Raw genomic sequence first — 18,626 nt, 5'->3', positions numbered from 1 at the left:
TTCTGTTCTTAGTCTGTTTATGTAAATTAAAGATAGCTATTGTACTGTTTTTATAGAAAAGCTCACAAATGACAGAAGGGGAGGGAGGGGGAGCTGGAGTATAGGGTGGAAGCGACTGTAGCGAGAATGATTTATATATACGTTCTGTTTGGATTGGTGTTTTGATTATTGCATGCTTTGTTGTTTCCGGTGTTATCTGGTGCCTGGCTGTCTGCTACAGGAGGACGCTGGATATACATTTGCACATAAACTGCACTTTATCCCCATGTTTGTGGTTGAATATTTGATTTATTTTGTGTTGGACACATATTTTTATACAGTGTACTTTTGTTTATTTGTTACTTTGGCTCCCAGCTAACAGAGGGAGCCCTTTTCTCATTTTTTGTTACTTTGGCTTAAAGCCAAGTGGTGGGGTCTTTTTATCTTGTATGTTCTACTGTCTTGTGCAATAAACCCATTGTTGTAATAACTTTTAAAAGCTGTCTATTGCACTCTTGTTTGGTTTGGTTTGGCAATGCAACTGCTCTAAGCTAGTCAGAATTTGAACCTGTGGTCAGAAGGGGATATAGTTTTAACATTTTTATTTAATCTTATCTAGGGTCCTAATGAGTGGCGTAGATCGGCAGACTACATTAGTTATAGTGAGTGATGTTAGCCATTTTTGTAGGTTGGGGCTGGTGAATATGTGGCTCAAACGCCGTCACTATATCTAATGCATATATTTAGGAAAAGTCACAAACGGGCATGCGCATTACATTCCGGAACGCAGAGTCATTTAAATTTTAAAACTCAAAACGGTCAGATTGACTGGCTTGGCGCTTCTAGTGTTAAATGCTGAACCTTGAATGTTGGAAGCATCTTCCACAAACTACGGTGAAACAATAACTTTGATGAAAATCATCGTCTGGGTCAGCTCTGAGATTCCCCTAAAAAACAGTGTTCCATCTGAATTCGACTAGACTAATATGGTATACCAGTCACGGTTCATATTATAGATGAATTATAGGAGGCTGTGTGGTCCAGTGATTAAAGAAAAGGGCTTGTAACCAGGAGGTCCCCGGTTTAAATCCAACGTCAGCCACTGACTCATTGTGTGACCCTGAGCAAGTCACTTAACCTCCTTGTGCTCCGTCTTTCGGGTGAGATGTAATTGTAAGTGACTCTGCAGCTGATGCATAGTTCACACACCCTAGTCTCTGTAAGTCGCCTTGGATAAAGGCGTCTGCTAAATAAAAAAATAATAATTCTGATTTTCTGATTTCATGATTCATTTCAGTTACGTCATCTGTGCTTAAATGTGTTTTGTTTTCATATAAAATAACACAATATTATGCTGTTTTTATGTGACTATTTAAACTGTGTTTTTATAGCAAAATCTTTAAAGTTTTAATACATTTTACTTTTATGAACATTGAAATGACCTTTTGTTTTTACTTGATTTATTAATAATCATGAGTACTTTAAATCACAAATGAAGAGCATCGTAATCCGAGCCATTAAAAAGTACAATGCTTTATCTTAGATTTTAGATTAAAAGAATGTTTATATTTACTTCAGGACCTTCAAACATGCTTTTCAGGACCACTGATACAATACATTTTTTTAAAGAGTAACAGTGTTTTATGTAATATATTTTTACTTTGTGTGGGTCTGACCTAAGATTTCATCTATCTATCATAATTAAGCCATATTTTATGTATTTTTTAATTTTTATTTAGAGCAAAGGTTTTGTATTTAATCACACACAGATCAATGTAATGTAAAGCCTCCAGAGATGATCAGTAACGAAAGCAGCTGGGGAGAATGAACCGTACCCTAGCAGTGGGTGAAAGTGACTGCAGAGTGACTGTCTGGCTTTCTGCTGTAGTCTGGTGTGAACGAAAGCCATTTTGTTATACAGTGCATAGTGACCAACTCCTCTATTGAAATTGTTCTGAATGGAAGGGTCTAATAAAAGAGGTGATTAAAGAGAGCAACATCATCACTGCCGTCCAGCCGGGATTTCTCTCTTACAATCAACTACACTACTGCGTCAGGCAGTTTAAAATGGAGCAGTACTACTGCCTCTCAGGGGTCTGTATTGAGGGGTCTGTTCAACTGGGTTAATGAACTCACCAAACACAGTCAGTGTAACAGGATCGCTGTGTTAATAAACTCACCAGACACAGTCAGTGTAACAGGATCGCTGTGTTAATAAACTCACCAGACACAGTCAGTGTAACAGGATCACTGTGTTAATAAACTCACCAGACACAGTCAGTGTAACAGGATCACTGTGTTAATAAACTCACCAGACACAGTCAGTGTAACAGGATCACTGTGTTAATAAACTCACCAGACACAGCAGGTGTAACAGGATCGCTGTGTTAATAAACTCACCAGACACAGTCAGTGTAACAGGATCACTGTGTTAATAAACTCACCAGACACAGTCAGTGTAACAGGATCACTGTGTTAATAAACTCACCAGACACAGTCAGTGTAACAGGATCACTGTGTTAATAAACTCACCAGACACAGTCAGTGTAAAAGGATCACTGCGCTGAGAGGAACGTGGTGGATCTCCTCTTTGTGCCTCACACTGGTACTGTCCACTATGGGACTGAGTGACAGAGCTGAGTGTGTATCTGGCTCCAGTGGTGTCTCTGATCTGCACTGTGTCTCCCTGACTGCTCTTGTACCAGAGATATTCCCAGCCAGTGAAACGCCCCTTAACCCCACAGCTCAGGGTGACAGTCTCTCCAGTGTACAGCTCTTCCCATTGAGGACTGCTGGTCAGCACAGCCTTTGGCAGCTCTGGGTAAATGAAGAAACAAGGCATGTTAGGAACATCCATCTCCAATACAAAGAGAAATAAAACATTACAGGTTCCAGTACAATGGAAACACAGGGTCTGATTCTCTCAAATGAAAGCAGCTCAATGTTACTGTCTCTGAGGGTCCAGTAAAGAGGGCACAGCTCTGTATTGTTGTAATTATACATTTTTACTGTCTGAGATTTGTATTCTTGGTTGATTATTCTGGTTGGTTAACCGACAATAGCCCTATTCATGGAAAATATTAGGTATATCTGGATGGTTCAGACAAGACCCCCTGGATCAGGTATGAAACACATACTGAAGAGGTACATGACACTGTACAATAGCAGTACATAATACAATACAATAGGCTAATGCAATAGGTCAGAGGTGCACAATTCTAGTCCCCCACCTCTTGTCTATCACAGAGACTTTCCCTGTGTAAAGCTAATGCGTTTTTGTTTCAAAATTGACTGTTTTCTATTTCACAAAACAGTAATTTCTGAAGAAAAAACAAACTTTGAAACGCTGAAATTTAACACTAGAAGCGCCAGAGTTTCGAACTACCTAGAAGCACCAAACCGGTCATTTTAACCGGTAGCTTTTTAAACAGCTGTAATATGATAGACAAAGGATCGTATAAAACTCAAAAGCTGTATTTATGATCAAAATCAAACATTTGCATAGGGGTCTGTTCAGCTGGGTTAATGAACTCACCAGACACAGTCAGTGTAACACGATCACTGTGTTAATAAACTCACCAGACACAGTCAGTGTAACAGGATCACTGTGTTAATAAACTCACCAGACACAACAGGTGTAACAGGATCACTGTGTTAATAAACTCACCAGACACAGTCAGTGTAACAGGATCACTGTGTTCATAAACTCACCAGACACAGTCAGTGTAACAGGATCACTGTGTTAATAAACTCACCAGACACAGTCAGTGTAACAGGATCACTGTGTTCATAAACTCACCAGACACAGTCAGTGTAACAGGATCACTGTGTTCATAAACTCACCAGACACTGTCAGTGTAACAGGATCACTGTGTTAATAAACTCACCAGACACAGTCAGTGTAACAGGATCACTGTGTTCATAAACTCACCAGACACTGTCAGTGTAACAGGATCACTGTGTTAATAAACTCACCAGACACAGTCAGTGTAACAGGATCGCTGTGTTCATAAACTCACCAGACACAGTCAGTGTAACAGGATCGCTGTGTTAATAAACTCACCAGACACTGTCAGTGTAACAGGATCACTGTGTTAATAAACTCACCAGACACAGTCAGTGTAACAGGATCGCTGTGTTCATAAACTCACCAGACACAGTCAGTGTAACAGGATCACTGTGTTAATAAACTCACCAGACACAGTCAGTGTAACAGGATCACTGTGTTAATAAACTTACCAGACACAGTCAGTGTAACAGGATCACTGTGTTAATAAACTCACCAGACACAGTCAGTGTAACAGGACCACTGTGTTAATAAACTCACCAGACACAGTCAGTGTAACAGGATCACTGTGTTAATAAACTCACCAGACACAGTCAGTGTAACAGGATCACTGTGTTAATAAACTCACCAGACACAGTCAGTGTAACAGGATCGCTGTGTTAATAAACTCACCAGACACAGTCAGTGTAACAGGATCACTGTGTTAATAAACTCACCAGACACAGTCAGTGTAACAGGATCACTGTGTTAATAAACTCACCAGACACAGTCAGTGTAACAGGATCACTGTGTTAATAAACTCACCAGACACAGTCAGTGTAACAGGGTCACTGTGTTAATAAACTCACCAGACACAGTCAGTGTAACAGGATCACTGTGTTAATAAACTCACCAGACACAGTCAGTGTAACAGGATCGCTGTGTTAATAAACTCACCAGACACAGTCAGTGTAAAAGGATCACTGCGCTGAAAGGAACGTGGTGGATCTCCTCTTTGTGCCTCACACTGGTACTGTCCACTATGGGACTGAGTGACAGAGCTGAGTGTGTATCTGGCTCCAGTGGTGTCTCTGATCTGCACTGTGTCTCCCTGACTCCTCTTGTACCAGAGATATTCCCAGTCAGTGAAACCCCCCTTAACCCCACAACTCAGGATGACAGTCTCTCCAGTATACAGGTTTCTCCATTGAAGACTGCTGGTCAGCACAGCCTTTGGCAGCTCTGGGTAAATGAAGAAACAAGGCATGTTAGGAACATCCATTACCAATACAAAGACAGAAATAAAACATTACAGGTTCTAATACAATGGAAACACAGGGTCTGATTCTCTCAAATGAAAGCAGCTCAATGTTACTGTCTCTCAGGGTCCAGTAAAGAGGGCACAGCTCTGTATTGTTGTAATTATACATTTTTACTGTGTGAGATTTCTATTATTGGTTGATTATTCTGGTTGGTTATCTGACAATAGCCCTATTCATGGAAAATATTAAATATATCTGGATGGTTCAGACAAGATTCCCTGGATCAGGTATGAAACACATACTGAAGGGATAATAACAACCTTTTACAATATGTACATAACACTGTACAATAGCAGGATATAATACAATACAATAGGCTAATGCAATAGGCCAGAGGTGCACAATTCTAGTCCTCCAGCTCTTGTCTATTAGACAGACTGTGGGCAAGACTTCCCCTGTGTAAAGCTAATGTTTTTTCGTTTCAAAATGGACTGTTTTCTATTTCACAAAACAGTAATTTCTGAAGAAGGAAAAAACTAACTTTGAAACGTTGAAATTAAACACTAGAAGCGCAGAATTTCGAACTACCTAGAAGCACTAAACCGGTCATTTTAACCGGTAGCTTTTTAAACAGCTGTAATATGACAATGAAAGACAAACGATTGTATAAAACTCAAAAGCTGTATTTATGAACATCAAATCAAACATTTGCATAGCAGAAACACCATATTTAAATGGAAAACAAAACATCAAATATTATTCTTCAAAAGGAGCAGTACAAAACAAGAAAAACTTAAATAAAACATAAATAAAATAAACATTTCACTAGTGACTATTTTGTAACGGGTCTCTGTACAAACGGAATTATATAAACATTTTATTTGTTTGTAAAAATAACATGCAAGGATCATTTTTTTTCGAAAATAGTATATAATGCACTACTTCAAAACATAAATAACTATAATACAATAAACTATTTACATAACATATTTATTTAGCCTGCATACCTGGCAGCTTTCTAAGCTGTACAGTCCACACACAATACACGCTTCTACACTTTCTCAGAGCATTTACCGGATTATAGGCTACATTTGATAAATAAATATGTATTGAAATAACCGGTTAAAATGACCGGTTTGGGCTCTTCCAGGTAAGCATGCTTATAATTGTCAATTTCTTGTGAATATGCGGCTCAAACGCCGTCAGTATATCTAATGCATATATTTAGGAAAAGTCACAAACGGGCATGCGCATTACATTCCGGAACGCAGAGTCATTTAAATTTTAAAACCCAAAACGGTCAGATTGACTGGCTTGGCACTTCTAGTGTTAAATGCTGAACCTTGAATGTTGGAAGCATCTTCCACAAACTACGGTGAAACATTAACTTTGATTAAAATCATCATCTGGGACAGCTCTCTGAGATTCCCCTAAAAAATACAGACAGTTCCTTCTGAATTCGCCAAAAGGACTAATACGGTATACCAGTCACCGTTCAATTCTGATTTTCTGATTTCATGATTAATTTCAGTTATGTCATCTATGCTTAAATGTGTTTTGTTTTCATATAAAATAACACAATATTATGCTGTTTTTATGTGACCATTTAAACTGTGTTTTTTATAGCAAAATCTTTAAAGTTTTAATACATTTTACTTTTATGAACATTGAAATGACCTTTTGTTTTTACTTCATTTATTAATAATCATGAGTACTTTAAATCACAAATGAAGAGCATCGTAATCCGAGCCATTAAAAAGTACAATGCTTTATCTTAGATTTTAGATTAAAAGAATGTTTATATTTACTTCAGGACCTTCAAACATGCTTTTCTGGACCACTGATACAATACATTTTTTTAAAGAGTAACAGTGGTTTATGTAATTTATTTTTACTTTGTGTGGGTCTGACCTAAGATTTCATCTATCTATCATAATTAAACCATATTTTATGTATTTTTCTTTATTTAGTGTAAAGGTTTTGTATTTAATCACGCACAGATCAATGTAATGTAAAGCCTCCAGAGATGATCAATAACGAAAGCAGCTGGGGAGAATGAACTGTACCCTAGCAGTGGGTGAAAGTGATTACAGAGTGACTGTCCGGCTTTCTGCTGTAGTCTGGTGTGAACGAAAGACATTTAGTTATATAGTGCATAGTGACCAACTCCTCTATTGTAATTGTTCTGAATGGAAGGGTCTAATAAAAGAGGTGATTAAAGAGAGCAACATCACCACTGCCATCCAGCTGGGTTTTTCTTTCTTACAATCAACTACATTACTGCGTCAGGCAGTTTAAAATGGATCAGTACTACTGCCTCTCAGGGGTCTGTATTGAGGGGTCTGTTCAGCTGGGTTAATGAACTCACCAGACACAGTCAGTGTAACAGGATCACTGTGTTAATAAACTCACCAGACACAGTCAGTGTAACAGGATCGCTGTGTTAATAAACTCACCAGACACAGTCAGTGTAACAGGATCACTGTGTTAATAAACTCACCAGACACAGTCAGTGTAACAGGATCACTGTGTTAATAAACTCACCAGACACAACAGGTGTAACAGGATCACTGTGTTAATAAACTCACCAGACACAGTCAGTGTAACAGGATCACTGTGTTAATAAACTCACCAGACACAGTCAGTGTAACAGGATCACTGTGTTTATAAACTCACCAGACACAGTCAGTGTAACAGGATCACTGTGTTCATAAACTCACCAGACACAGTCAGTGTAACAGGATCACTGTGTTCATAAACTCACCAGACACAGTCAGTGTAACAGGATGTGGCAATGTGCCCCGCCCCTGTGTGCAATTGTGTGTTATGTGTTGTATGTTGCATGCGTGTGTTAATGTTGGTGTATAGATTGGTACACGGGATATAAACGGGTCTGTGTTTCACGTGTATTTAAAAAGGTAGATTTGTATTTAGGCACGAGGAGGGCACAAATCACTTCACTTCACGTGCTGGTTAAATGTAATATGTGAGCACGGGGTTGCACGTAATGAATTCACGTGCTGGGATTCAAGTGAATAATTAATTAGTAATTGAATCCCAGCACAACAGTATATATAGAGACACGTAGCACTCAGTCGGGGTTAGGTGTTCAGTGAGTGGAGAACGGGATTGGAGACGGAGGTAATAATAATAATAAGAAGAATAATAATAGTTAAAGTGTTTTCACTCACCGTGTTTGTTCGTCTGTTTGTTGTGCACTGTCTAGTCCGTTTTGTTTGTCTATTTATTTTGGCGCAAGTGCCGTGTCCAGTGTTTTTGTGTTTCAAACCTTTTATTTTCTGTTCTGTTGATTAAATCCTGAGCGCGATCACGCGCCCAGCTTCACCAAACCACATCTCTGTCTGTTTATTTCCTGCTTCTGGTCTGACGCCACCCACTCCGGCCGTCTTTGTGACACAGGATCACTGTGTTCATAAACTCACCAGACACTGTCAGTGTAACAGGATCACTGTGTTAATAAACTCACCAGACACAGTCAGTGTAACAGGATCGCTGTGTTAATAAACTCACCAGACACAGTCAGTGTAACAGGATTACTGTGCTGAGAGGAATGTGGTCGATCTCCTCCTTGTGCCTCACACCAGTACTGTCCACTATAGGACTGATCAGCAAGCCTGATTGTGTATCTCTCATCAATAGCGTCTCCAATCTGCTGCACTGTGCCTCCCTCACTTTTCTTGTACCAGAGATATCGCCAGCCAGTGAAACGCCCCTGAACCTCACAGCTCAGGGTGACAGTCTCTCCAGTGTACAGCTCTCCCCATTGAGGACTGCTGGTCAGCACAGCCTTTGGCAGCTCTGGGTAAATGAAGAAACAAGGCATGTTAGGAACATCCATCTCCAATACAAAGACAGAAATAAAACATTGCATTATTATTATTAATTTCTAAGCAGACGCCCTTATCCAGGGTGACTTGCAATTGTTACAAGATATCACATTTTTACATACAATTACATTATTCTTTTTTTTACTCATTATTATTAATATTTTTTACATACAATTAGTCATTTATACAGTTGGGTTTTTACTGGAGCAGTCTAGGTAAAGTACCTTGCTCAAGGGTAGAGCAGCAGTGTTCCCCACCTGGGATTGAACCCACAACCCTCCGGTCAAGAGTCCAGAGCCCTAACCACTACTCCACATTGCTGCCCAGGTTCCAGTACAATGGAAACACAGACTCTGATTCTCTCAAATGAAAGCAGCTCAATGTTACTGTCTCTGAGGGTCCAGTAAAGAGGGCACAGCTCTGTATTGTTGTAATTATACATTTTTACTGTCTGAGATTTGTATTCTTGGTTGATTATTCTGGTTGGTTATCTGACAATAGCCCTATTTATAGAAAATATTAAATATATCTGGACGGTTCAGACAAGACTCCCTGGATCAGGTATGAAACACATACTGAAGGGATAATAACAACCTTTTACAATGTGTACATAACACTGAACTATAGCAGTACATAATACAATACAATAGGCTAATGCAATAGGTCAGAGGTGCACAATTCTAGTCCTCCAGCTCTTGTCTATCTGAGAGACTGTGGGCAAGACTTTCCCTGTGTAAAGCTAATGCTTTTTCGTTTCAAAATGGACTGTTTTCTGTTTCACAAAACAGTAATTTCTGAAGAAGGAAAAAACTAACTTTGAAATGCTGAACTATAACACTAGAAACGCCGGAATTTCGAACTACCTAGAAGCACCAAACCAGTCATTTTAACCGGTAGCTTTTTAAACAGCTTTAATATGACAATGAAAGACAAACGATTGTATAAAACTCAAAAGTTGTATTTATGAACATCAAAATCAAACATTTGCATAGCAGAAACACCATATTTAAATAGAAAACAAAACATCAAATATTTTTCTTCAAAAGGAGCAGTACAAAACAAGAAAAACTTAAATAAAACATAAATAAGATAAACATTTCACTAGTAACTATTTTGTAACGGGTCTCTGTACAAACGGAATTATATAAACATTTTATTTGTTTGTAAAAATAACATGCAAGGGTCTTTTCTTTCGAAAATAGTATATAATGCACTACTTCAAAACATAAATATCTATAATACAATAAACTATTTACATAACATATTTATTTAGCCTACATACCTGGCAGCTTTCTAACCTGTACAGTCCACACACAATACACGCTTCCCCACTTTCCCTGAGCATTTACCAGATTATAGGCTACATTTGATAAATAAATATGTATTGAAATAACCGGTTAAAATGACTGGTTTGGGCTCTTCTAGGTAAACGTGTTTATAATTGTCAATTTCTTGTGAATATGCGGCTCAAACGTCGTCACTATATCTAATGCATATATTTAGGAAAAGTCACAAACGGGCATGCGCATTACATTCCGGAACGCAGAGTCATTTAAATTTTTTTAACCCTGCTGTCATCTGAAATTACAAAATCTTCCCTACATTTGTTCTTTAATTAATTTATGACAAAACAATATTTCCTGAGCATCATCCCTGCCTAGTTTTCTCAGAACCATAACATTGCGATCAACAATTGTATCTGTTTTTGAATCTGATTCCTTATTTCACTGGAGCTTTTTGGTCCATGCTATGTCCATTACCAAATGTTTCACTTAAAAAAAAAACAATAGCTTTTCAGATTTCCCTATAGGCTTTATATATACAGTACTGTGCAAAAGTTTTAGGCAAGTGTGAAAAAATGCTGTAAAGTAAGAATGCTTTCAAAAATAGACATGTTAATAGTTTATATTTATCAATTAACAAAATGCAAAGTGAGTGAACAGAAGAAAAATCTACATCAAATCAATATTTGGTGTGACCACCCTTTGCCTTCAAAACAGCATCAATTCTTCTAGGTACACTTGCACACAGTTTTTGAAGGAACTCGGCAGGTAGGTTGGCCCAAACATCTTGGAGAACTAACCACAGTTCTTCTGTGGATTTAGGCAGCCTCAGTTGCTTCTCTCTCTTCATGTAATCCCAGACAGACTCGATGATGTTGAGATCAGGGCTCTGTGGGGGCCATACCATCACTTCCAGGACTCCTTGTTCTTCTTTACGCTGAAGATAGTTCTTAATGACTTTCGCTGTATGTTTGGGGTCGTTGTCATGCTGCAGAATAAATTTGGGGCCAATCAGATGCCTCCCTGATGGTATTGCATGATGGATAAGTATCTGCCTGTACTTCTCAGCATTGAGGAGACCATTAATTCTGACCAAATCCCCAACTCCATTTGCAGAAATGCAGCCCCAAACTTGCAAGGAACCTCCACCATGCTTCACTGTTGCCTGCAGACACTCATTCGTGTACCGCTCTCCAGCCCTTCGGCGAACAAACTGCCTTCTGCTACTGCCATTTTTCTGTACCCCAGTTCCTGTGTTTTCGTGCATAGTTGAGTTGCTTAGCCTTGTTTCCACGTCGGAGGTATGGCTTTTTGGCCGCAAGTCTTCCATGAAGGCCACTTCTGACCAGACTTCTCCGGACAGTACATGGGTGTACCAGGGTCCCACTGTTTTCTGCCAATTCTGAGCTGATGGCACTGCTGGACATCTTCCCATTGCGAAGGGAAGTAAGCAGGATGTGTCTTTCATCTGCTGCAGTAAGTTTCCTTGGCCGACCACTGCGTCTACGGTCCTCGTTGCCCGTTTCTTTGTGCTTCTTCAAAAGAGCTTGGACAGCACATCTGGAAACCCCTGTCTGCCTTGAAATTTCTGCCTGGGAGAGACCTTGCTGATGCAGTATAACTACCTTGTGTCTTGTTGCTGTGCTCAGTCTTGCCATGGTGTATGACTTTTGACAGTAAACTGTCTTCAGCAACCTCACCTTGTTAGCTGAGTTTGGCTGTTCCTCACCCAGTTTTATTCCTCCTACACAGCTGTTTCTTTTTCAGTTAATGATTGTGTTTCAACCTACATATTGAATTGATGATCATCAGCACCTGTTTGGTATAATTGTTTAAACATACACCTGACTATATGCCTACAAAATCCCTGACTTTGTGCAAGTGTACCTAGAAGAATTGATGCTGTTTTGAAGGCAAAGGGTGGTCACACCAAATATGGACTTGATTTAGATTTTTCTTCTGTTCACTCACTTTGCATTTAGTTAATTGATAAATATAATCTATTAACATGTCTATTTTTGAAAGCATTCTTTTAATAGTAGTCAAGTGCTTAATGGCTCACTTCACCAACTTCTGCCATGTCCCAACAAATGCAAATGCATGACAACAGTCAAAGGATTCCATTCAAAATGAAGTGAAGCGAAATAAATAAATAAATAAATAAATAAATAAATAAATAAATAGAAAAACCTGCAAACAACATGCACTCCACTCTCTTGATTACACAACCATAAAACCCTCAGGCCATAAAACCCTTGTTAAAATAGAAATCATATTTTTTTTGGTGTGTTTAATACATGTGGAGCCATTCTCTCAACATGATTATTAATATAATGTTCTACTGTGCTTTTAACCCTGTTGGGTTTTTATTTGAAATATACCTGAATTAATTATTATTATTTTTATTTATTTCTTAGCAGACACCCTTATCCAGGGCGACTTACAGTCTTAAACAAAAAAACATTTAATCTGTGGTTGAACCAGATGAAATCAATCAATTCACTTGTAACAGTCAACTTTTTATGAATAAAATGTATCGGAATGGTTGGGAATGTAAGAAACTCACCAGTTATGTTTAATATCACAGGATCGCTGCGCTGAGAGTAGAGTGGCTGACCTCCTTTTTGTCCTCGACACCAGTACTGGCCCTGGTCAGATACAGCAGCTGCAGTGATTGTGTAGCTGTCACCAGTTATACTGCGTCCAGCAGTCTGGAGCACTGGAGTGTCCTCACTGTCTTTGTACCAGAGATATTTCCAGCCAGCAGGACCCCCCTCAACCCCACACCTCAGAGTGACTGTCTCCCCGGTGAATATCTCTGGGAATGGAGGCTCCAGGGTGAGTGTAGTCTGGCGCAGCTCTGTAGAAATATAAAGATGATATCATTAGTGTGCACCTTTCCCTTTCAGAGCATCAGTAGCAACACTTAAATCAAGTATAAAACCTGACACACCTAGAAACTTTAATCCAACAGCTTTCCAGCACAGTTCCAGACTTTTGTTGTATGCCAGTTTGTTTTATTCATTTCTGAAGTTATTGCAGTAACCACTGAATAACACAGTTTTCTCTCTATCTTTATCTCTGTTTTGACTCACACAGCTACCAAAACATTTACAAGCAATGGAGGCAGAGCTCCTCAACTTAACAAATAAATATACATTATATACTGTATATATATATGTACCAGAGATATTTCCAGCCAGCAGGACCGCCCTCAACCCGAAAAGAATGAACTAATTAACTTCAATAACAATAGTAGAAAAGAATGAACTAATTAACTTCAATAACAATAGTAGAAAAGAATGAACTAATTAACTTCAATAACAATAGTAGAAAAGAATGAACTAATTAACTTCAATAACAATAGTACAGCACTTCACCAGTCAGGGACATGACATAAATGATGTAAAGTTTGTAGTATTAGAACAGCTCAAATTAGACAATGCGACATATAGAAGAATAAAAGAAAGTAAATGGATAAATAGACTGAACACGATTATGCCAGCGGGACTCAACAGAAAAGAATGAACTAATTAACTTCAATAAATATATAACATTTAAATAAATAAACAAAATTCATTCAAAAGTTGTGCATGCTGATGCGCTGGGGAGGCCAAATCTAGACTGATCCTCAGAGCCAGCATTGCATGATATAATAAAAATATAAGTTTATGTAAAGTAGTGTTAATTGGAATTAATACAGATTCAAAGATAGAAGTAAAAATGATGTCACAATATATAGAACACCATTACATCATGTAAGAATAAATCATGAATTTGAATGTAAACAATAACAAGTAGTTGTCATGCCGTCAAAAACCTATAAATACCTCCAATGTTTGGATTCAAACACAGGCTCCCTTGAGAAAGATATGTACAACATATCGAAACGTTGGGCAGCTGGCTCTTTGAGCTAAAATATATTATTGTGTTTTATACATAATATCATCCTACAAAGGAAATGAATGGAGGAAGTGAGAGGCGGACTGGAGTATTACATCAATCCAGGAGGGCAAGACAGGCGGATAATAAACTTAAGAGACTGACGGCACAGAGAGCTAAGTATCGTTCTCATCAAAACTTTATAGATACTTGTATAGATAATGCAGTAGTTCCAACTGGCTTTAAAATAAAACTAAGCGTAAACATGAAGACTAGTGAAGCAGAAAGATTAAATGTAAATCAGATATTAAAAGAGACTTCGTTTAAGGTAATGCAGGAAGCTAAATTAACATCGGCAAGACGAATTAGAGAAATAAGTAATGAAATAGAGATAGTAATAAATGACATAAATTGCATGTTCCCTCCATCAGAAATGAGACAGTTACTTCGTAAAGTAGACAACTTTGAGAACAAAACACTAGAACATTTGAACAACAAAAAGATAATGAAATTACACAAATTAAGAAGTCAACCGGGATTACAAAATAGAATAGGTCTAGAAAACATTAAAATTTCAAATCATAACAAATCAGAGAATAAGGAAAACACTGCTGAAACACTTTCGAATAGAATGCTTGAGCAATGCGAGTATAAGAGTTATGACGACTACAACATAGTTCAAATAGAGAAGGACGGGAACTGTTTCTTTAGATGTTTAGCTGTAGTTTTATACGGTTCACAAAATGACCATCGAACAATTAGACATAATGTAATAGAACTAATGGAAAGCAATATAAAACAATATGAAATGTACATCGACTCAGTGACCCATATTGAAAAAATGAAATTAAGTGATGGGAGTATAGATTCTTGGGCTACAGAGGCAGAAGTTCTGGCAGCTGTAGACCTCCTAAATAGGCCCATACACATATACATAGACTTAAAGAATAAGGACTGTTTTAAATACGAAGGCACAATAGAATATATTAAAAATAAGAACGATCCAATTAATCTTTTATACAACAATAACCATTTCTCAGTTATTGTATTTAAAGACAATGAAACCGGAAGAAAATCTGAATACTGTGGCATAATTAAGAAAGATAATCAAAATAAATCTAAAACAGTAAAAATAAACCAGGTTAAGGTAAATAATAAAATGCAAAATAGAGAGTTAAACATGAATAGGACAGAGAATTCAAAACAGAAAGATAGGAGACCCAAAGATAGACATGGTACCAAATACACAAAAGATAAGAGAGAAGACATAGTATTCAATTTATCAAGTAAAACTTTAACCACACCCCAAAAAGCGGTACTGAGTAAAGGACTTAAATTTATACCGACTAAAAGATACATCGATAAAGATAAACTGGCCACTGAATTAAAGGAGTGGGAGAGACGCATGAGATTAGCAGAATATTTTTTCAATGAAAATATCTCGGATTCAGAGGGTAATTATGAACATGGGATTAAGGTTAATAGTACAAGCACATGGACTCCTCCGGATGGAAGAGATAAATGGTTAGATATGTATATTGAAGTAGTTAAACAAGAAATAATAGTAGGACTAAAGAAAAGATGTAAACTTAATTTAACCAATATTGAAGAACAAGCTATGACTGAGTTGTTAAATGATGATGATATAATGATAAGACCAGCAGATAAAGGCTCAGGAATAGTGATAATGAACACAGATGACTATATGAAATCTGTAGAATGTGAATTAAATAATACATATACATATGAAGAAGTTAAAAGCAATAAGATCAATAAATCGGTAAAAGAGGTTAAGGAAATTGCGGAGAGACTATACAATAAAGGCATTATATCAAAAGAATTAAAAAAATACATGCAGCCACATAATGCAAGAACAGGCCTAGCAAGAGGAAATCCTAAAATGCACAAAGAAAATCACCCTATGCGAATGATAGTCAGTACAATTGATAATCCAACACACATAATAGCTGAAATAGCAGAAAAACAACTTAGGTCGCACGTTGAGAAATTACCAAGATATGTTAAGGATACAACACCATTTTTAAAAAGACTTGAATCAATAAAACACAACCTTCCAGAGAATACAATTTTATTTTGCATGGATGTAAAATCCTTGTACCCAAGTGTCCCTCGTAAAGAAACTTTTGAAGCTTGTCAGAAAGCACTAGATAGTAGACTAGATAAATCAATACCAACAGCAGATGTGCTGAACATGATCGACGTAGTTTTAGAAAACAGTTATTTTACATTTGTTAATAAGAATTACAAACAAAACGATGGTACCGCAATAGGATCTAAATTAGGAATGCATTTTGCCAGTACATACATGGGGAAATGGGAAGAACAATTACTTAGAAAATCAGAAAGAGAACCTTTAGAATACATTCGGTTTGTAGATGATATTTTTGGGGTTTGGACACATGGAGAAGAATCTCTTTTCCAGTTTCATAAAATGGCAAATGAAATACACAGTAATATTAAGGTGGACCTTCGATGGACAAGGAAAGAAATAGAATTTTTAGATACCATAGTAAAACTTGAAGAAGGTTCAATTGAGACTGACCTCTTCTGTAAACCTACTGACATGCACCAGTATTTACACTTGTCCTCTGCACATCCGATACACACTAAAAGGGCAATCCCAAAGGGTCTAGGAATAAGAATACGAAGAATATGCTCAAAAGAAAGTGACTATGTAAAACAAAGAAATGTATTAAAAACAAATCTTAAAAAAAGAGGATACAAAGAAAGAATTATAGAGACGGAGTTAAGAAAAGTGGATAAACTAAAAAGAGATGATCTACTAGATTATAAAAATAGAGATAAAAAGGTCAAAAGAGTCCCATTAATAATGACTTACTCTAAACTTTTGCCCAATATTTCTAAGATAGTTTGGAAACACTTGCGGATTCTACATAATTCAGAAAAATTAAAAAAAGTATTTCTTAAGGCCCCAGTTGTAGCATTCAAAAGAGAAGCTAATTTAGGTGATATTTTAGTTCACAGTAAACATAAAAGAATAATTGACAAAATAGGTTCTACTAACATATGCACTAGTAGATGTAAAGTGTGTAAACACATAGACAAACGTAAAAATATAATTAAACATAAGAACACCACATATCCACTAAAAACTAATACCTACTGTAAAAATAGCAATGTTGTTTATGGAATAGCCTGTGAAAAATGTGATGAAATCAAATATGTTGGAGAGACTGGAACTACTTTATATAAAAGAATTCAGAACCACCTTTCGTTAATTAGAAATAAAAAAATGAATGAACCAATAGTACAGCACTTCACCAGTCAGGGACATGACATAAATGATGTAAAGTTTGTAGTATTAGAACAGCTAAAATTAGACAATGCGACATATAGAAGAATAAAAGAAAGTAAATGGATAAATAGACTGAACACGATTATGCCAGCGGGACTCAACAGAAAAGAATGAACTAATTAACTTCAATAAATATATAACATTTAAATAAATAAACAAAATTCATTCAAAAGTTGTGCATGCTGATGCGCTGGGGAGGCCAAATCTAGACTGATCCTCAGAGCCAGCATTGCATGATATAATAAAAATATAAGTTTATGTAAAGTAGTGTTAATTGGAATTAATACAGATTCAAAGATAGAAGTAAAAATGATGTCACAATATATAGAACACCATTACATCATGTAAGAATAAATCATGAATTTGAATGTAAACAATAACAAGTAGTTGTCATGCCGTCAAAAACCTATAAATACCTCCAATGTTTGGATTCAAACACAGGCTCCCTTGAGAAAGATATGTACAACATATCGAAACGTTGGGCAGCTGGCTCTTTGATATATATACACAGACACACACACACACACACATATATATATTCATGTAAGGTATAAACCACGATGGACCGTGTGGGTCCCATGATAGATATCACGGCTGGGGTGGTGATAACTTTAACCACCCCAGAAGTGGTATATATCATCGGAACCGCACGCCCCGAATTGGTTTATACTGCTTGAATGTCCATATTTTTCTTTAAGTACATTAACCAGCCCATGCTGTATTTTCTGTGAGTGTTTTTTCAATCTTTGTTTTCTTCTATTTCATTTAGCTGGTCCTTATCTATTGTTATGTGTTTACTCTTGCTGGTGCACTTGTTTTATTTATTTATTTTTTTTCAGATGGACTGCTGTCTTCACTCAGAAAGCTGGTGTTGTACCAGTTATGTGGAGTTTCATCCCTAAATATATTAAAGGAAATAGGTGAAATGCCACTCATTTTTGGCTATTGTTTTGTAACTAATAACAAATAAAATGGCAGTTTGTCATGGAATTTAGAATGCAGTGGTGCGTAGTGATTTATTCAGTGTGAAGCGGCTCAGTAGTATGCAAGCCGTGCTATACGCTATATATACACACGGTCATGTGATGCTGTTTAACCAATCAGAGGTTGTTATTTTTCCAAGCCGTGTTATATATATATATATACATAAAGTATATATAGTTTTGTTTCAACCGTTTGTTTTAGCCACTGTGTCACTGTTTTATTACTGTCATCTGTTTGTTTGCTTTATTATTTATATTTAAAGTGCACAAAAGCATGTTTAAACCT

The 18,626-nt window shown here is 37.0% G+C and overlaps 1 protein-coding gene across 1 annotated transcript in view; it reads right to left on the bottom strand.

Moving 5' to 3' along the window:
• Positions 1-18,626, bottom strand: part of LOC117970234 (Fc receptor-like protein 5) — a 67,491-nt gene that overhangs the window by 12,835 nt on the left and 36,030 nt on the right. Inside the window, exons 8-11 of the mRNA XM_059018551.1 lie at positions 12,705-12,998; positions 8,539-8,826; positions 4,703-4,987; positions 2,512-2,796 (exon numbers count right to left, since the gene is read on the bottom strand). Coding sequence (XP_058874534.1) covers positions 2,512-2,796; positions 4,703-4,987; positions 8,539-8,826; positions 12,705-12,998 — 1,152 coding nt within the window. The remainder of the gene's footprint in view (positions 1-2,511; positions 2,797-4,702; positions 4,988-8,538; positions 8,827-12,704; positions 12,999-18,626) is intronic.

This window comes from Acipenser ruthenus, chromosome 60 (genome assembly GCF_902713425.1).
Source record: "Acipenser ruthenus chromosome 60, fAciRut3.2 maternal haplotype, whole genome shotgun sequence".
Lineage (NCBI taxonomy): Eukaryota > Metazoa > Chordata > Actinopteri > Acipenseriformes > Acipenseridae > Acipenser > Acipenser ruthenus.
Note: the sequence above shows the minus strand (reverse complement) of the source record. Positions and strands in the feature narration are given on the sequence as shown.